General features: G+C 39.5%; 1 protein-coding gene across 12 annotated transcripts in view; it reads left to right on the top strand.

The window, feature by feature from the left end:
• Positions 1–21,975, top strand: part of cemip (cell migration inducing hyaluronidase 1) — a 228,577-nt gene that overhangs the window by 51,952 nt on the left and 154,650 nt on the right. For all 12 annotated transcript variants that reach the window (XM_017303981.1, XM_017303972.1, XM_017303973.1 and 9 more), the window contains 2 exons: positions 1,604–1,840; positions 4,767–4,946. In XM_017303981.1, the coding sequence (XP_017159470.1) occupies positions 1,604–1,840; positions 4,767–4,946 (417 nt within the window). The remainder of the gene's footprint in view (positions 1–1,603; positions 1,841–4,766; positions 4,947–21,975) is intronic.

Here is a 21,975-nt window from a genome sequence, read left to right as displayed (position 1 = left end):
AGCCGTTGAATCTTTGTTTCTAAAAACTGAAGTCGTTGTAGAATACTGCTAATGTCCTTGGGGTCGAACGGGGGCATTTTGCCCTAGTTCAACTTGGAGGTGAAGAAAAGTGAGGTAAAAAATAAAAGTGAGAAAATCTCCTGGTCTTTAGGTTTGAAGTAATCCAGTTATGATGTCGATAATGTGAATAAAACCATAAAAATTGTGACTTTAAAAATAATCCACAAGCAAAGTTATCAGTAAGGACGGGAGAGAGCAGGATAAGCTGTTCCTCCTTCAGCTGCCAGAAGTTAGTCTCCTGTTTGTGTTCTGTATGTGGGTCAATAGACTTGAACCCAACATGACAGTCTACCCTTTATTATGTTTATACAGCATATTGCCCAAAACTGGAAATCGAGCACAGCCCAACTGCATTGAGAACTTAAACCTCTGCACATGGTGCGTGCGCTCTACCAACTGAACCACACAGCAACTTCAATGAATAGCAGTATTAGCCAATACTGGTTTGATTTATTTACTGTTAACAGATTAACAGTAAATAATTTGTTACAGATTAACAGTAAATAATCTGTTTACTGCTAAACAGATTTACTGTTTAACAGAAAATAATCATTCCATTTCTCAGAAATGTGAATAGATTTATTCACATTCTACGTGAATAGAAAGAAATAGAAAACATTTTTTAACATATATTTCTTAGATTTAAATTGAGCTTTGTGTTTCATTTAGAAATGTGAATTTGTTTGTGTGCATTGATCATTTCACAAATTTTATTGCATTTTACTAATCAGGTTTTAACTGGCATATGGGTGGGTGGTCCTATCAAGTCATAAGGCAGGGATCGGACAAATGCTATTTCATTTAATTCCCAATTTGTTCAAGATTTATGTAGCCAGAGATGGGTAGTTGATTTTTTTTAAAAAAAGTTTGTGAGTAGTTTTACGTCAACATATATATTTTTTACTTTTACTTGATTAACCTGAGTATTTAGTATTTCCACTCTTGAGTAAAATGTCTGGCTTCTCTACCCACTGCGAGAAAGTTGACTGAAGAACCAAGACTGGATTTGTCAGGCATGGTGGATTTTCTGTTCACTGAAATGGTACAGGCAATGATTTTCCTATGATGATTTTACCTTCACCTACTGCAATATCAGGCAAACTGACTTTCCCTAATATCACCAACCTGGTCTTGCATTCTAGAGACATTCCCACACTCTGGATCAAAGCCATGCAGTGACATTTTTAAAGGTGCCACTGCATCTATAATGCCACCAAAGTACATATTTTTAATAAAGTCTTAACCCATTATTTGGGGTGGTTTCGTATCCTGAGAACTGCGTCTTTCTCCAGCAGCCATAATTTAAAATGTCAAATATGTCGCAAATAAGATGGGTGAGCTGGAAGCCATTATGTGAACCCAGCCAGAGTATTAAAAATGGACAAACTGAAATGTGGAAGCAGGATTATATGTAGCTCTTCCTTCTTATTTAATTGGGTTATGCATCTCCTTGTGATTTCTGTGCTTGATCTACATATGAAGACTTTGTTACCCATGTAATAGGGATTTAACTAATGTATATGCTGTTCTACAAACCAATTAGATTGGATGACGATGATGAAGAACACAGCTACTTTGGGAAGAAGTACATTGGCGTGGGACAAGGTGGAACACTAGAGATTTTTGGTGAAAAGAAGCTGGCTTGGACTTTCCTCAACAAGACCCTCCATCCTGAAAAGAGCAACCAAAAAAGTTACCTTTTCCACAGAAGCTGGGGGAACCGAGGCATCATTCTCCATGTAATTGATCCTACTACTGGAGATGTACTGCATAGTGACAGGTGAGGCTACATTCAATTACATTCAAGTCTTAATCGGTGAAGAGTTGTTTTAAGTTCATTCATGACAAGCTCACAATGAGCTCTTGCAGGTAAAAAAATATTGTGACATCAAGAAACCCCTAAAGACTAATACTACTGATGTATTTTCTAAATAACAATTTTATATTTGAAGAAAATTGCTACTGATCACCTGTCCATTGAAGTGGACAGCATGCACCAGTGACAATATTTTGACAGGTATTGATATCAATACTCAGACTATAGATCTACAATATGCAACATTTCCAGCAAATATTTTGACTGTACATAAACTGACATATTTCTGATGTCCATTGTTACCATTAAGAAGTAAAGTTTTTATAAGTTACTGGCCAATGGTAGCAGTTGCTACAGTGGAGATGAGGATGATGAAGAACCTTTGGTTACTGAGGTAAATCAAGATGTCGAGGGAGATGAAATAACTGGAAATGCAGAACCTACTACAAGTATGTACCAGTATGCCTTCCAAAAAAGAAATTAAATTCTGGCCTAAACAGATCAGGAAGTGAAGATGTTTAAAGTAATAAATATGGAATCATGTCATACCTCAGATACCCAAGGTCAAGAATGTATTGATCATTAGAGAAAGATCTTCACCTTGACATCATACTAAGTATTTTTTCACTTCTTGGAGAAGGTGAATCTTTTACATTTCAAGGCATCTGTAGCTTGTGTGATAATAAATGAGGGTTCCATTCAGACACGCTCAACGGTACCAGTGCCATCCCATCACCGTTGAAACGCGGACCAGTGTCTAAGGCAATGGTGTCCAAAGTTGGTCTTTGAGGGCCGGCATCCTGCACGTTCTAGTAACTTCCTCCTCAGCATTTCTCCTGAGGGTTTCTAATGAGCCACCATTTGATCCAGGTATGTGGATAACGAGAGAACTAACACATGCAGGACGCCGATTCTGGAGGACTGACTTTGGACACAATTGGTCTACGACAAACCCATGAGATCAGGGTGAAGTCTGGAGAACACTGGCCCTACGTCAATGCAGCCAAAAATATCAACATGAATGATCCAGCCTGCAGAGAAAACTAAATCCATCTGCATCTAATGTGCAGAGCAAAACTTCAAGAAGGAGCCGTGCGGTACTGGTACCAGTCCAGCTGCAGCCATCCTTCAGTCGAGCCGCAACTGATCTTTATGAATGTGCCTTTATGGACAGAAATCATCTCTACTCTGTAAATGTAAACTTATGTGGATGATTCCACTATTTAGAATAAACGTCCACTTTCCCCACTCAAAGGGCTCTCTGACACGCTGGCTGAACGCTTCTAATGTTAAAACAGGCATTTGCACAATCTCTTTATTATTTATTTATTTATGTGAATTTTATTTCTTTAAAATGTATTATTTTTATTTTGTGAGGTGACCTCATGTGCCCTTAAAGCACCTTTTAAATGAAATATATAATTATTACTATTATAAATACTTACAAGGACGTTGCCATGGTTATTGCTTCACATGGTGGCAGACTTCCAAGTATTTATACTAATTTACATATGTATTTGTGGGTGGCGACAGGGCGGACCAGCAGCTGCGTTCTATTTCTCGAAAGTGGGATTCATAAAGGAAAGGTGTACAGCCAGGTGCGTGCGCTGCGCACGGCTTTATACATCCGGATTGTTTTGTGCGTCACACTTTTCTAAACTTGTCCATATCCCAAGTTTTAGTGTGAAAACTACGCACTCTATGCATGAGGCCCTAGATCCTTTTAATGCGATACAGATATGTATGAACAGTATAAATGTATGTACAAATGCAATCCTTTTAATGTGATATGGGACAGAAACATGAATGATATTTTAATTAGACCTGTCTATTGATTTGTAATTGCTGTACAGCAAAACTATTAATCTATAAAGAACACATTTGGTTCTTAATCAAATCCTAATAAGTCAAAATTGAAAGTGTCATGGAGTCACTTAAAAGCCTTGTGACATTAACACTGACGTAAAAAATAATATTGAAGAAATTAATAGATAAAATAAAATCTAATTAAAAACACAAATAAGTAATAAGTTCTTTATAAAAACTTGATAGTATTCTATTATGGTATGTAAGATATAGTTCTTATTACCAGATGTGTTCTCAACAAACCCATGGTACTTCAGTAATATTATCTTACCTTTTAACTGAAACAGTCCCAGTTATTTATTATTGCTTGAAGGGCCTTGCCACATAGGTTTATTCCTCTGTAATTAGTTTAGTTTCTTAGTTCATTCTTGCATTTTGTTCTTCGTTCATTTCCATTTACTTTCCTTTGATTAGAACTCCTCTTTCTTGGTTTTTTGTTATGTCCTCTTCAGTTTCTTTCCTGTTATTTTGCTTCCTGTTTGTATTGACATTCACCAAGAAAGTACATTTGTTTTCCCTCCTCTTTACTCAACAGATGAATAAAAAGCATCTGTTAATCTGAATAACAATAATAAAGACCGCGTATCTATAGGCGGTCTTTTAGGCAAGAATAGAGATGTCAATAGAAAGTTCAGATTGGATATCTTGTTGTATGTGTTGCATCTCGTTTCTCTCATTTGGAGAGCAACATGTAATATGTAATATATTGCATGCATATTATTACGTTTTGCAGTTATATGTCTGGGATTACACTGCAATGTATTTCCCATTATTCTTACTACCTCAGTAGTCTATGTGTACCTATGCTGTCTTATAATGAGGTGAAGAGGTATTGCATATTTTCTTCCAACCTGAGGAATTTCTGAAATAGCCACACGAATATGGACACGTGGTCTTTTATTTTATTTGATCATTTGACAGATATGTCTCATTGACTACACTTATGCAACAATTTATATTCTTTTTACTCTTATTACTATTATTGTTATCTTATTAGACTGTTTCCACAATCTTGCTGTTGCAGGTTTGACACATACCAGGGGAAGACGGAAAGTTATCGCCTTGCAAAGTTTGTTGATGACATAAAGGCAGGTCTCATCTTGTGCATGATGGTCAATGATGAAGGTTCAAACAACTTAGAAGATTCAGCCAAAAAAAGCCTGTCCAGGTTAGGCAGCATCTTCATCAGCAATCTTGGATTTCGGTAAGCTTTTTAAGTTGATATTTAAAAGAGTTCTAAAAATTTTTTTATTTTGTTTGCATGTCTGTCAAAAAAATATCTGTTATAATTTATCATCAGAGGACAGTACTTGGTTTGTCAATAATTCCACATGACTTACCTCGGGGTGAAGCAGGTCAAAATGCATCAACACAACGAAGCTAATATGGCATCAAAACAATGTCATACTTGACGGAGTTTGGCTACATTGAGGCTCATTGCAGTAAAAAAGACATATGGAGGATCAGATAGCAGGTAAAGCAGCACAGCTACAAACACTCACCCGGATTAGCATGACGGTCAGAAAGCTAAACAAATAACCCGCAAAATTATTTAAGTCTTGGAGCTGCGATGTAAGACGCTGGTTCTGCTCTCACTGTTGAACCGCTGCTACGCTACAGGTAGTAATATTTGACAGACGGAGCGCCGCTTCTGCTCCACCTGGTAGTGACTCTCACACCGAACCTCTGTTTAAAGCTGCAGCATCTAACCTAAAAATACATTTTACATACGTATTAAAACTTTCGCTGTCCTAACATGAAACAGATAATCTCTAAAAAAATAATCGATCTCCTCCCTGTTCTGCATAATTACTCTGCTCAGTCAGAAACAGCCAATCAGAACTAGCAGTAATCAGCTAGCCGCCATGCTATCAGGACGTTTTCATTCAGTAACTCTGGATTGTTTATTGTAATGGATCCTGTATTTGCCTTTGAATGTTAAGTTTTATACTTGAATTTCTTTGGCAATGTTGAGAGGTTTTATTTTGACTCTTTGCATTAATTAGCCTCTTCAGGGCCTCCATATGTTATCAGTCTGTTAAAGATAGTATTACTGATAGGGGTACAATTTGCACAATGCCTGTTTCGTTTTGTTTTTTCTTTGAAAAAGTTATTAAAAACAAGTTTTTGTCTAAATTAAGGTGAATTCATGGTTCCTTTTTCCATGTAATGTAACCGATAGTGTTTATGATTAAAAAAATAATTATTATCTAATCGGTATCGGTGATCGGCCCTCATGGGTGATTAGAATCAGAAGGAAAAAACCTGATCGGCACATCTCTACTAAAAATATTTCTCATTGATCTTTCAAACACAAACTGTAGAGGGAGCTCTACACACTGCTTCATGTGCATATCTATGCACAAGTTCATGTGAGTAGATCTAAGAGGCTGTGTTTTACTACATCATCTATACTGCTTTCACAATTATTTTGGATTTATTTATTTTCATCAGACCATCTATGCTGTCTCAGATTTATCGACAGATATGCACATTATATCCAAATGTTTGGGTCAATGCAAACAATGAGCTTTAACAGGATTTTGTATTTATTCCAATTCCTGGTGTGCAAAACGGTATGGGATTTTCTCATCCAATGTAAAAATTGTAAATGTGGCTGAGCTCTCTTCAGGACTTCAGAGATTTGGAGAGACCAGGTCAAAGGGATTTAATGCCGCTAACCTGCTGACCTACTCTACTGCAGCATCATTGATGAGGAGGAGGGTGACTTTGCTTATTTATCCTGAAATCAACTATTTATTTTGTTGACATTCAGGATTAGATTGTTGAGCGTATAAATAGACATCTGCCACGAACAATCTGGGACTTGAGCAGAAACATAAAAAGGAACCAGATGAACTGATGTATGATTATTTTTGATGTTTAAGAAAGTAAAAAATTAATATCAGTACAGGGAGAATGATTACTTGTTGGCAGTTTTATTTCAGTTGATGTCTTCCTTGAGGAAAGTACCACAGCTAAACAAAACTCCGGATCAAGTGTAGCTTCTATGGAGAGAAAAATTGCTGAGAGAAAACAGTTTTTTTCCTCTAAGTTGAAATAACAGCAAATAATGTAAGTTCAAAGAAAAAAAGTGGTCAGTTTGTCGTCCAGTAGAATCCCTAATTTACACTCCATTCAGCTAGACTCCACTGCAAATGTCGCAAGTGGATCACAACTGTTCCAGAACATCCCAATTCAAACCTCTTGCGTCCCTTCTCCGCTCTGCTTTGCTGAAAATGTTAGAGAACACGTGCGTAAGGAATGAGAGATTCCACAATAAAACCAGTGATAAGAAGGAGGAGTTTTGCTGCAAAATGCTGTAGTTCTCCACTTCCAAATGTAAAAGTTTTCCCTCCATTGCTCTTCCATTTCATATGCCTTCATCTCACTCTTGCTCTGACTTGAGTGAGAAACCTGACTTAATAGATTTCAGAATTAAAATCCGTATGTTTTGTGTAGCTATAACTGATTGATGTTTACAGATTATTTGTAAAAATATATCCATCTATTTCATTAAGATAGCTAGTAGCAAATATAATCTGTCTTGGTGAAATTTTTCTAAAATATGACTTTTATGCTCATGCAGTTTCCTGTTGGAATGATGTGATCTTAGAAGAATGACTGCACTTGCTCTGGTAGAAATAGAATCAGTTCTGATTTTGGCAGGTGGTCTGCTGTGGGCTGCTGTGCAGACGGCTATAATTGGTGCGTATTTACAGCGGAGGCCGCACTGTGGCAGAATGGAGCTGGATGCAGTGTATATTAGAAATAAACCTAGTATTAAATGTATGGCTCGCAGACTAAGGATATGAACTTGATAACTAAAAGTTTTGCCTCCCATTCTACGTTTTCTAGGATATTCTAGGAACCAGTAGTGAACCTGCAGTCTGAGAGCAAAGTGCTCTGTTAGGAACATATGGAACAATCAGATCTCTGATATTTGATAGAGAGTGATTAATAAAGGATTATATGTGAGAAGGAGATTCTTAAATTTTATTCTGGATTTACGAGGGAGCCAGTGAAGGGAAACAAAAATTTTCATCAGAGTTCTTGATGCAACATTTTGGATCAGCTGAAGACTTAACTGCATTTTGTGGACATCCTGATGATAAAAAATTACACTACTCCAGCCTTGCAGTAACAAATCCATGGACTAGTTTTTCAGCATAAGTCCTGGACAAGTTATTTCTAATTTTGTCAATATTCCGAAGAAAGAAGGATGTTCTAGAACTTTGTTTAATGTGGGACTTAAATAATATGTCCTGGTCAAAGATAACACGGATGATTGTTACTTTATTATCGGAGGCCAATTTAATATCATCTAGACCCCTCAGATCTTCTGGTTCTGCTCTGCATCCCCAGAAACCAGAACCAAATGAGGAGAAGCAGCATTCAGTTTCTATGCACCACAAATTTGGAACAAACTTCCAGAAAACTGTAAAACAGCTGAAACACTGAGTGCCTTTAAATCTATGTCTCCCCACCGTTGTTGGAAAGTGGTGCGGGTTGGACCCCCCCCTACTGTGGGGGGTTGAAGCCCCCCACTTTGAAATGCCTTGCTGCTGAAATGTGCTATGCAAATAAAATTTGATTGATTGACTGTATCGCCTCTTTAATTGACAGACATGTTGGTGCTATGTTGATGCGTTTACCTGACAGTGACTCATCCTTCCATCCATTTTCTTAACACCCTTGCTGGTGCCTCTCCAGCTAACATTCCGGGCGAGAGGCGGGGTCACCCTGGACAGGTCGCCAGTCTGTCGCAGGGCAACACAGAGACACACAGGACACACAACCATACACACACACACACACACCTAGGGGCAATTTGGAGATGCCAATTAACCTGACAGTTATGTTTTTGGACTGCAAATTTTGGAGTTTTGGAGAAAACCCACGCATGCACAGGGAGAACATGCAAACTCCATGCAGAAAGACCGGGGTCGGGGATCGAACCCAGAACCTTCTTGCTGCAAGGCAACAGTTCTACCAACTGCGCCACTGTGCAGCCGGCCACAGTGACTCATATTTTATTTATATATATACCTCCAGTGTTGGAACCCAGTCTGGATTCACCTCATCCATCTCATACAATCATTTGCCTTGAAGATTGTAATGTGTACAGCGGTGCTTATACATTTGTTACAGACTGTCAGTGAACGCACCAGGAGAAAAGATGCAAGTGCGCACGTCTATGGTAGAGAACAGATAACGTCCAGAGACAGATTGTAACAATGTATTGCTGTAAGAGAAGCATTTTGTATGATTTGATTAGTAAAGCGACATAAACTCCAATCCAGTGTAATTCTTTCTAAGCGTGCAAAAATTACATTGGCGACGAGGATTGAAAACGGAGACAAGAAGAAAAAAAAAGGCGGACATATACCCACTTGGGTATATGTCCGCCCAACGCTGACAGGCTAAGTACCAGCTAGCAGCTAGCTAACCAGCTAATACGTCGCTTAAAACTACACCTGCCCTTCCACCGTTTGATACCGAAACGGATCCCAGTTCAGTCGGACCGCGCTGGACAAAATGGATACAGAGTTTTGAGAACTACACAGCTGCTTTCAACATTTCGGGTGATGTACGGCTGAAAGCTCTACTGTTGCACCTAGCCGGTGAACGAGTACATGATATTTACGACACGCTAGCAGGAAGCTCAGACAAGTAATGCAGATGTAAAAACAAAGGTTGACACGTATTTTACGCCGAAGAAAAACGTCCTGTACGAAGTATATGTCTTCAGAAAAGCAGTACAACACCCAAGTGAAAACATAGACACATACTGCACACGGCTCCACATGCTTGCAAAACATTGTAGATTTACTGATGAGGATATAGAAATTAAAGGACAATTCAGTAGTACGTCATCCAGGATCCGCAGACGAGCACTGAAAGAGCCCAACATGTGCCTACAGGATCTTCTGGATTATGGGAAATCAATGGAACTATCCGAGCAGCACGCAACAGGCATGGAACCAGGAGCTGCGTGTGTGAATGCCATACAGCCGAAAGGTCAACAGAACAAAACCTATAAAGTCACATCTACCAATAAACTAAACAACCTGTGCAGAAATTGTGGTGGGAAATATCCACACGAAGGGGACTGCCCTGCACAAGGAAAGGATTGCAAAGCCTGTGGTGAGCTAAATCATTTTGTCAGACAAAGTCGATTGAAACAAAAACCTCCTGTCAAAAGCTATGACACAAAGCCCAAAGTGTACCATAAGCATCACAAAACCTTGAAGAAAGTCTTCTTCATCATAACATTCAACTGTCGCCTTGCTCACTCACTGCTTGCTTCGCCGAGAGAGTGATTAGGTCATCAGGCTAAGAGTGATTCCTTCAGTTGTTAAGTGTCTAGGTTTAAAAGGTATCAAACTATTCAGAGCAGGTACTTGGTGCATTTATTTACTTTACAAATGCATGTAAGCTACAGTTGGTACTGTTTCAATTAAAAGAAACATGTTTTCTCATCACTTCTTTGATTCATTTTGTCCAGCTGTCGACTTTAAGTCTGTGTCCATGTCCAACCAGAGCCAGGTATTGTGTAGTTGGTGCTTTTAATCAGTTTTCAGTTAAATTAATTCAATCCAACTCTATAACAGTCACAAAATGTCACGAAAATCACTCTGTCCCTCTAAAATATTTCAGAAAATTGCAAAAGTGTATTGAATTGTATCGTTTGCTGAATATCGCAATATATATCGTATTGTGAGCAGAATATTGTGTATCGTATCATGAGATTATTGTATTACTACAGCCTTAGTGATAACTGTCACAACTAGCGCAGATAAAAAGAAAACACCAATGTCTCATATTAAACTAGGAGGTGTTGAGATATCTGTGATACTGGATTCAGGTGCCACAGTGAACATCATTGGTGAGTCTGCCCTAAACCTGCTATCGCCACAACCGCAATTAGTCCCACCTGATACTAAAGTTTTTTTCCTATTTCTGTTCTACCCCGCTACAACTAGCTGGCATGTTTGTATGTGAAGCAGAAGCAAACAGCAAAAAGACCAAATGCAAGTTCTATGTGAAAACAGGAAAGGCTGTTCCCTGTTAGGATATTAACCAGCTAATCAATTAGGCCTCATCAAAGTAGTGAACAATTTCTCAGCTACACCAGACCCCACAGTGGCAGATAGGCTCATAGACAGCCACACAGAACTTTTTCAAGGCATAGGCAAGCTGAAGGAATTTCAAGTTGAGCTCCACATAGACACTAATGTTCAGCCCACATGTCAGCAACACAGATGTGTCCCATTTCACATCCGTCAGAGAGTAGAACAGTAACTCCAAAAGTTAGAAGACAATGATATTATAGAGGTAGTCACTGGGCCTGCACCTTGGGTCTCCCCGATTGTGACTCCACCCAAACCCAAAAGTCCAAATGAAGTCAGAATCTGTGTAGACATGAGACAGGCTAATACTGCCATCCAACGTGAACGTCATCTTACTCCCACTATGGACGATGTTATCCATGAGTTGAACGGAGCAATGGTCTTTTCAAAACTTGACCTGAGGGCTGGCGGTTACCATCAGCTAGAACTCCACCCTGACAGCAGGTACATTACAACATTCAGCATGCATAAAGGTCTGAGGAGATTCAAGCGTCTGAACTTTGGCATATTGTCAGCGGCAGAAGTATTTCAAAATGCCATCTGCCAGGCTCTGCAAGGAATCAAAGCTGTGAAGAACCTCAGCAATGACATTTTTGTGCATGGAAAGACACAAGCGGATCATGACAAAAACCTCACAACAGTGATCCAGAGGCTCAAACACTTATCTTAATAAAGACAAGTGTGAGTTTAACAAATCTAGGCTGGAATTTTTTGGATTAATCTTCCAAGCTGGTGGCATATCTGCCGACCCAAAGAAAGTTGCTGCAGTCAAGGAAGTTAGTGCGCCGGAAAACCCCACCGAGGTGAGAAGCCTGCTAGGCATGGCGACATACTGCTCAAGTTTTATTAAAAACTTTGCTTCAATTTCATCACCACTTCGCAAACTGACCAAGAAAGGCACACAATGGTGCTGGGGTCCAATCCAAGTAAAAGCCCTGCAAAACCTGGAAGATAGCTTAACCAGTGAGACTGTGATGTCATATTTGAACCCTAACACAGACACAGAACTGGTTGTAGACGCAAGCCCCGTTGGCCTTGGAGCTATTCTTTATCAAACTTGGAAAAGAGAGAGAGAGACATAATAGCATTCGCTAGCCGTGCTCTAAGCGACGTTGAGAGATGGTACTCACAAACAGAACGAGAAGCATTCTGTACCATACTATTGTATGGAGCTGTGGACATTTCCATCTGTATCTGTATGGACATCCTTTCACTCTAGTTCCTGACCACAAAGCGCTGGAAGTAATATGGAACAACCCTTGTTCAAAACTACCTGCAAAAATCGAACGATGGGTACTAGGGCTTCAACCATACGACCTTCGAGTAGTTTACAGGAAAGGAACGGATAACCCAGCCGACTACATGTCCAGACATCTGATCCCAATACAGACCGGAAACCACACAACAGCAACAAAGGTAGCTGAAGAGTATGTTAACTTTCTGGCACAACACGCCACACCCAAAGCTATGACTTTAGCGCACATCAAAGAGGCAACCCTCACAGAGTCCTACAAAAGGTTGTTGCACACCTAAGAGACAACACCTGGCACCAAGTCAAGGATGACTCACAAGACATCACCATTCCACAAAAGTACAATCAAATCTGCAATGAACTGACCGTCTCACACATGGATGACATTCTTCTTTGTGGAACTCGAATCGTCATCCCCTCAGGTCTGGAGGACAGAGTACTACAATTAACCCATGAGGGACACCAAGGAATTGTCAAGACAAAGACATTGCTCAGGTCAAAAGTATTGTTCCCTAACATGGACCAAAAAGCAGAGCTTGTAGAACTGTTTAGTCTGCCAGCCAAACACCCCAGTAACTCATGTTGAGCCCCTTCGAACTAAAAGAATCACCATGGCATACAGTCAGTGCTGATTTCTATGGCCCTCTACCAACTGGTGAGTACACGCGCTATAAAATAGTTGAGGCTGTTAGGTCTATTTCAGCAAACACTGTTATTCCTGTCCTGGACAAAATATTTTCAATGTTCAGAATTCCCAGATGTCTCAAAACAGACAACGAACCTCCCTTCAACAGTGAACATTTTTCAAAGTTCCTGACATACATGGGCTGCCAACACAGAAAGATGACACTTCTATGGCCTCAAGCAAACGGAACAGCAGAGTGTTTTATGCGTACATTGGGAAAAGCAGAGTGTCACACTCACAAGACATCGCATCGCAACAGACATTGAACACATTCCTCCGTGAGTACCGCTCTACTCCACATAGCACCACTGAAGAATCTCCAGCAGAGCTCATGTTCCAGCGGAAGATCTACAGAAAGATTCCAATCTTCTCTAACGTTGTGGAAAACACCAGTGACCATGTGATTAGAAACCGAGACCGGACTGCAAAGGCAAAAATTAAACTTAATGCAGATGTTACGTCATCATGTCAAGCTCAACGCTCTCAAAACTGGCGACACCGTACTGTACTGACAACCGAAACACAATAAGCTGACAACATCCTAAAACAGTGACCCCCACAATGTGACCACCTTAATGGCTCAATTGTTACCGCCAGCAACAATGGACATTCAATCACAAGAAACTCTTCTTTCTTCAAAAAGATCAGTGAGAATGTACAACATTCTTCACCTGATTCTGTAAATGAAGATACAGACATATATATATATATATATATATAAGCTGACTGTATAGCTCAATGGGTAAGTCACCAGTCTTCCACCCGGTCTCCAGGCTGGGGCTGGGGCAAAAAGTTACAACGGTGACATTGAGCTGTCAGTGTGGATCCTTAGGCAAGACCCTTGGAGCTATATAGCCTACCTCATACCATGAGAGACACRAATAAGCAYGACATGCCGGCTCAGACGTCGCCYRGYCAAACAAGGTCTGCGTCAGGTGCTGGGGAACCAGAGCACCCTGATGAAAARTGGGCTACTGGAACAAGACGGAAATGGRCGAGAGRTGAAAACATGGATCTGTTGGAATGCTACTACTCAAGTAAYCCTAGTCAGAGGGGYTAYATGCAAAGACTGTGGGAGGAATGGTTAGCTCGACATCCCCAGTCAACACTAACTGCCAAACAACTAGTAGCTCAGTGTTCCAACATTCGCAAACGGCAACTGCTGCCACAACTGGAGATTGAGGAGGTATGACACAAATATTGCAACAAGGGGGAGGAGCCAGGACGCCAGGTCAGAGGGGAGTTAACAGGGGAGTTAACTACAACTACCCTCCCAGAGACTGGGTATGTAGCCCCAGTAATGAACATACCATCAAAGCTGAATGAGGCAGCAACTGACCTGAGAGAGTGAATCATGGCTGTAATGAACACCAGACAATCCCAATGCCAATTACAACGGCTGAGTGAAGTACCATCAGAAAGTCTAATTGAAGATGTGAATGCAGCATTGAGAACGATCCCTACCACCACCATAACAGAAACCAATGAGCTAATATACAACTCGGCATCAGTGATCCTTGAGATGCTTGGCTATAAGAGCAACCATGAGACCCAATACCCACCATGGAAAAGACGGTTAGAGGCTAAGATCAAGATAACAAGGAGGGAAGTGAGYCAACTGTCAGAGCTCCAAAGGGGTGCAATGAAAAGATCAGTACCCAAGAAGTACAGCCAGATGCCCATACCTGAAGCACTCGAAACTGCCAAACAAAGGCTCCAAGCCTTGGCCAGCCGCCTAAAGAGATACACGAGAGAGAATGAAGCCAGGAGAATCAACCGGCTCTTCGCCACCCAACCAGCTAAAGTGTACTCTCAATGGAAGGGTAATAACAACAGAGCTGACCCACCAAGGCTGGAGACTGARCAATACTGGAAAGGCATATGGGAAAGGGAGGCGTCCAACAACAGCAATGCACAGTGGCTAACCTCTGTACAATAGGACCACAGCAACCTCCCTGAACAAGCCCCAGTAACCATCACTGTAGCAGATGTCCAAGAAAGAATCTCAGGTATGAAAAACTGGACAGCACCAGGACCTGACATGATCCATGCCTACTGGCTAAAGAAACTCACCRCCCTCCATGAGCGACTGGCAGCTCAAATGAACCAGCTGAATGGTTAACTGAAGGGTGCACAATCCTGATACAGAAGGATCCCTCAAAGGGTTCAGTCCCATCCAACTATCGGCCAATAACCTGTCTCTCTACAACATGGAAGCTCATGTCAGGCATCATAGCGGCTAAGATAAGGGGCCACATGGATAAATACATGAGCATGGCACATAAGGGCATAGGCATAAATAGCAGAGGAGCCAAACACCAACTCCTTGTAGACCACACAGTCACCCGAGACTGCAAAACCCGACACACCAACCTGTGTACCGCTTGGATTGATTACAAGAAAGCCTATGACTCAATGCCACACACTTGGATCATTGAATGCTTAGAGATGTACAACATCAWTAKRACYCTAAGAGCCTTCATTGCAAACTCGATGGGGCTGTGGAAAACCACCCTTGAAGCCAACTGCAAACCACTTGCACAAGTGTCCATCAAATGTGGCCTATACTAAGGAGATGCTCTGTCCCCACTGCTGACCACAGGCACAGTGGTGCCTGTGGTCATCGGGGCCCTCAGGGCAGTCACCCCCAAACTGGAGCTGTGGCTAAAACAGATCCCAGGAACAACATCAGACATCTCAGTCCAGAAATGTGCAGTTCTAGGCACATGCAAGATACTGGAGGAACCCTCAAGCTCCCAGGCCTCTGGTAGAGGACTCGAGCTCAGAAGATGTAAGAAACCACTCGCGGGTGAGGAGGGAATTTTTTATAGCGTCTTTGTGTGCTTTGGAGTTTCAGTGCTGATTCCTATTTTTGTGAAGCGATAAAAGTTGGGTAGCTCTTGCATTGCTACAAAATAAAGCTGTATGTCCTCCTTCAGCCCACTGTCTGCAATGTTGACACCTTGAGATGCCATGAAACCTAAATTCTGAACATCATGACATGGAGTCATCCCAGTTTTCCATGTCTGGCATTGATTTTAGCTTTTAAACTGGTTCTATTGATCCTGTGTCCAGACAGAGGGATAATCAGTAGCTTAGCATCTTGACCTGTTTGTTCTGAAGATCCTGCAGCTTCCACTTCTCTTCCTAACATGGCGCCTCCTCACCCTGACTCTCATACTGATGGGAGGAACCACAGAGCTCTGTTAGGTTAAAGCTCATCTTCTGAAGTTGGGATATTTTTCCTCCAACAGGTTCCAGAGGAATCACCTCAAACCAGATGTTGGACTGGATTTTATTTCAATGTCATTTGTGAATGTTAGAGCCTCATTTTCAACAGTGGAGCTATAAAGGCTGAAAAAGGTTATTATTTTGGAGAAAGTCTCATCAACATCAATATTTCCACTAAATAAGAGGCAAAAAAAAATTTGTTTGAGAGAGGAAAAGCCTCTCAGACTCTGAGCTCAAAGCACCAAACTATTTTTTTTATGTTAGACAATTAATTTAATTTCACATAATTATCGCAGTAGAAGCCATTTGTTTGTTAAATACTTAATGAAACATATTTACCGTGTTTGATGTTTGTTGTAAATGACGTTTAGTCACAAAGGACAAGGTAATTAGTCCAAGTTTGTCGTTTATTGAACGTTCAGAAACTACAGCGGCTGTGATGCACCAAGACAAAGGTAAACAAAGGTAAAACAACCTGAACAGGTGATCGACTCTAAACCACTCGCACCTTTTTACTCGCTTTGTCATTTAAGCACACCCGTTGCCATGGCAATCTCCTGCGCTCCACAAGTCGACCAGAGATTACGTTAAAACATAACCTTCAGTCCGTCACAATATCAGGTTTACAGGCTTGATAATAAGCCTCTCATGAACACAGCGGTGGTTGATTAGTTCATTTTAAACTCCTGCTCTGCTAGTTATTTTTTTAATGGAACCGAAACGCACTGAATTGCGCAACACCTTGTTGACACAATCATCACTGAGATTATTATTGTTGTTGGGTCATTAATTTGAACACAATTTGTTGATTTTTTTTTCTGTTCTTTAATAAAGTTATGAACGTTTTGATAAGGAGCCAGAGGAGAACGTGCTGGTCTCATCGTCACCTAATGTTTGTCACTTAATGCCGAGATCAACTCAAAACCTTCCTGCTCTAGTAAAGCACAAACAGTTCAGAAACGATATGAAATGGGAAAAACGCTATTTATTAACTGATTAAGTCGTGTTTTAGATTGTTCTTGAAAAACTAATCACTCACGGCTGCACAGTGAACCCATTGATTCTTTACAGCAGACAGCCGCTCCCCTCTCTTGCAGGTACTGCGTACCTCCGCTAAATCTTTTAGGGATACGCAGTACCCTGCTGTACCCGCCTACTTTCACCCCTGACTATAACTTTATCAATGCATTTTTTTAACAGTTTGGGTTTAACAGTAATTAAGAGCTGATCTGCATTTTGATTTAGTAGTTCACACCGAATATAGCACTTGAATTAGTTTCTCTCAATTCTAGATACCAGTACTATTATTGTGCTGATTTATTTGGAAATAGTGCTATTGGATATGCTGTGGTGGCGCAGGGGTTAAGCACAGTCCACATATGGAGGCTTCAGTCCTCAACGTGGCCGTTGCAGGTTCGATTCCCGGCCTGGCGACCTTTGTGGCTTCTTTTTCCCCTTCTCTCATTACCCTGTCAACTGACTATCAAATAAAGGCCACTAGAGCCAATAAAACCTTAAAAAAAAAAAAGGAAATAGTGCCATTATGCTCGTCATAGAGTTGTGATGTGTCTCAACACCGACTGACATTTTGTTTACTGCAGAAGTCCAGTGAAGTTTGATTTTCTTTGAAGAAAAAAACATGTTTAGCTGTTTTATAATGAGAAGTTGCTTGTTAAAAAAAGTAAACTGTTTTGGAAGTGTTTTATTTTGAAAGGTGATGTTTTACTGTGAAAAGTTCCCCCAGACGGGGTAAAGGGTTTAAGGAGAAGTTTTGGGGAGTTTGGTGAGGGTTGGTTGAGAAGCTTAAAAAGAAATTAAATGTTTGACACTGAGAAAGAGCCCAATCATGACTGAGGATTATCCTTCAAAGGAGAATCAGTATCTGGACACCCACGAGTCTTACACTGGTGGCAGCGGTGGGATAGTTTGGGACTCTTCTCACAGTTGGTCTGACTTTTTTTGGTGCGAGCTAGCCGTTATTTCGGTATAGCGCCACTACAAATTTCACCCCATTCTTTTTGGTTCATGGTAGGGAGGCTCGTTTACCAGCCGATCTTTTCCTTAGTGCTCCCACTAACAATGAGCAAACACACATGTGCACCTAATGAGTATGCTACCAGTCTCCTAAGCAAACTGTGTTCTGCTTTTGACACTGCAGCTGCTAACGTTGCTTGTGATTAGCTTAACAACCATTTGATATATTATACATAATGCAGGAAGAATTAAGGGGATTTCATAACTGACGTACGGACAGAAAGAGGTTATTGTTATGTTTCCAGTGTTGATGAAGACAAAATAAATGGATGGGAGCAATTATGTGGTGACAGACGGATTCCTAGTAAATGACTCTTGCCGCCTGCTCTTTTCACACTGGTGCTAAATAAACAAGCTCTGGTGTCATCACGATTGAGTGGAATTACAGCATAGCCACAAAAATGTTAATGTATTGGAATTTATCAGTTGAGACTAGTGTGTATGTTATAGTTATGTAATTTTGTAACTGAGTTTTTGTATGAAGACATACAAAACCTCACTTAGATTTCCAACATTTCAGGTTGAATGACATACAGGTGTGTTCAAAATAAGAGCGGTCCCACATCAGTAGGAAGATACGTGGCTAATTTGGTTTACATTTCAACCGTTACACTGCAATTAAGTTTATGGAAAGTTTAGTAAAGGCAGAGAGGGAGAGTTACCCACAGATGCATGGTCATGTGGTTCATGTAGCTCTCAATAGTTCCAAAGATCTCAGTGCTGTCAGTCAGTTTGAATGGCTTTTGGTGTGATGCAAATAAATGACTTTTCTTATTTTCTCCCATGACTTTCAGTTATTTTTGAACAATAATGAATTGATTACTTCACTATGTATTTTATCAAAGCATTTTAGATGCAGCAGGGACATTTGTACCCGTTTAGAGGTGATGAATGATACATTATAGGGAAACAACACTGCTAACAGTAGAATATATTTAGGCTACAGAACATATCTAACATGTCTATGCAATACACTGATAGGTATATTTAAAGTGTTTTATAATAATATTATGCATGTAAATAGGAAAAAAAAAAACGGGAGTAATACCAATTATAGGGTTGTTTCTGATGTCCTTTGTTAGTTTGAGAATGGTATATCTTGTCGGTGCCAGCAGTTAGCTCTACTCCAGTTTACCTTCAGATCTACATCCTACAAAGAAATTTAAATATAAAAAAAATCCAGATATTAAAGATGGAAAATTAGTTTAATGCAGAGTTCAATTACAATCGTAATTACAGATTAAATGTGATTACAGATTTATTATATAATCTGTAATAATTACAGATTTAATCAGATTAAAGAGGTTTTAAATGACAGAGGAAAATATGTACCGTAGCCGTAGATGTTTTGGTTGAAGACCTGGAACAAATTCTTAATTTCTGTTGCAGAAGAATTAATCTATGTTTTCCTAATAAGAAGTGAGTATTTGGGTCTACACCAGAGTTAATTGTACTTGTAGTCAGGCAACTAAATTATAATTTATTGATTAAAATGCTTATTTAAAAGAAACTGTTTCTCTTTAAAAATATTAGATGACAAAATAAGTGTATATTTTACCAAACAAATTATACAATATGTAAAATTGGAAGCTTTAATAAAGTATTTTATTTTCATTTGTACTATTTATTATACACAAAACTCCACAAGGAGGATAGGAGAACTTGAGACAAAAGAAAAATAATAGAGTCGTACAAATGGTTTTAACAATGAAAAAGAAATTGGGTTACTTTTTTTTTCTTTTTTTTTAAACAAAGTTTTAGATAAAAGTCATTGTCATGAAGAATAAGAGAGGTATTAGATGGAGCAAATGCACATTGAAAAAAAAACATACAGCGCAGTTTTTCTGAGGTCAACAAGCTACGTGGTTCTTCAAATCCATGAGTATTCTGCTCCCAGACAGCAGAATGCAGCAAAGAAGACTGCAGCACATTAAGCTGAAACCAGGTCAATGTCAATTTTATTTATAAACCACTTTAAAAACAGATATCAACTGCACCAAAGTGTCAGGAGAAGTTCTCCACGTACTCAGACTAAAGATTAAGTCTGACAGAGGTGAATAGAGAATGTGTACTAACTCTAGATTAAGTCGGACCTAGGTAAAGGGAAGTTTTTTGGAGATGTGACTTTGGTTGGTCATACAGGAGCTACAGCAAAATCATCCTCAAAATCATTGAGAGCAACTTACATAGGAAAATCTCACTTGGGCAGTTTCTTCTGACAGTCAACTCAGACAGCTACAGTGTCAGGAGGATGACAGTTTTCTGGCAGAGGTCCTGGACATAAATAATACAAAGTAAGTTAATCAACTTTCCTGCAATAAATATCAATTTTATAAAGGTTAAGGTGTTAAATGTATTTTGTTCAAACATCTTGATTCAGTGCTTTCGTAGGACAGAGGTGATCTTACCTTTGTAATGCTTTGTTTGCATCATGCTTTAATTGATTCTTGTGTGGTTTACCTGGAAAATATATTTTACTAATTACTCATCTTCACAATCACTTTTGCCTTAATGATAATGTCCCCATTTATCCAGCCATCTCTGATGAAGGAAATGACTTAAACTAAGTTACCCACATCAATTTTGCAGAAATAAAGGGCAATAGTTGACAGTTCAGTAACCGGAATTACCACAAGCATGAGAAAATCATCAACTTTCAAAAGTTAAGCTGCAATGGATATTACTAAATGCTGAATTACAGCGTTTTGTAATATCTAACAGCTTCTGTGTTAGATTTACTGAAATCTGAGGAAGGGGGACTAGTTTAATTGGCCAACCTAAAAAGTAATACATTATAAGTGCAGCTTACTAATTTGTATTTGTGAACAAACAGATCCCAAACTCAAGGATTAATCTCATAGCATCAGAGTGTAGCTATGGTAACAAAACTATCAATATTGTTCTTTGAACTTTTACAAACTAAACTTGCAAGCTCCTTAAAATCTTAAATTTAAATGTTAAACAATTAAAAATATTTGGTAACACTTTATTTGACGGGGTGTGACACTGTCATGACACTGTCATAAACATGACGTAACTGCTGTCATGAACATGAGTAAGCCTCCATGAATATTTATGACTGTTGTCATAAGGTGTCATTTGGTAAATCTTGACACTTTTAATACAGAGTTGGCATTATTCAGAATGTCTTAGTTATAACAGCTTGACATTAACCAAGAAATCATGATCTGACCTAAATTTGTTATAAAAGTATTGTCGATTAAACTTTAAAAATTATGTAGCTTTATGTGATAGTATTATATTGCTCTGCCATTTTGTTTAGTCTTAAATTTCTTAATTTGATTGATCCTAAAGTTTTACAGCAAGATGTCTACAAAGCACTTATGAACTTTGCATTTGAAACTTTATTTAAGGCTGTTTTACGTAGTGCAATGCACCATCTCCACCAGTGAGAGGCAGCAGTGAAACGAACAGGCATGCAGTGTGTGGGTGAAGAAGTAATCTTCCATCTTGTGGGGCCAACCTAACACAAGTTATAACCATAGACATAAGGATAGACGCCTCATTGGACCGCTCTCGTCTATTGTCGCTGACGAGATTTAGGGCGGCCATCTTGGAGCGGTCCACCACTCCACTCAGCATTATGTGTTTAGCAGCACAATGACGTATCAGCGCATTTAATCGATCATAACACGCTTTTTTGTTACTGGAAACCATATTCAAACATCTATCAAAGCTACATTTATAAACAATTGTATTTCTTAATTATGTTTTTAATACATAGTTCAGCATATTTAAATATGCTTAGTGGCTATAACAATAGAATAGGAATGGAATATTCTGATATTGATGTATGATGAGCATATTACAAAGCACACAGCCATTCATAATGTATTTTGTAAGATCAATACATATTTATATAACTATATAAACATAA

This window comes from Poecilia reticulata, linkage group LG3 (genome assembly GCF_000633615.1).
Source record: "Poecilia reticulata strain Guanapo linkage group LG3, Guppy_female_1.0+MT, whole genome shotgun sequence".
NCBI lineage: Eukaryota > Metazoa > Chordata > Actinopteri > Cyprinodontiformes > Poeciliidae > Poecilia > Poecilia reticulata.
This window is presented reverse-complemented; position numbering and strand designations above follow the sequence as displayed.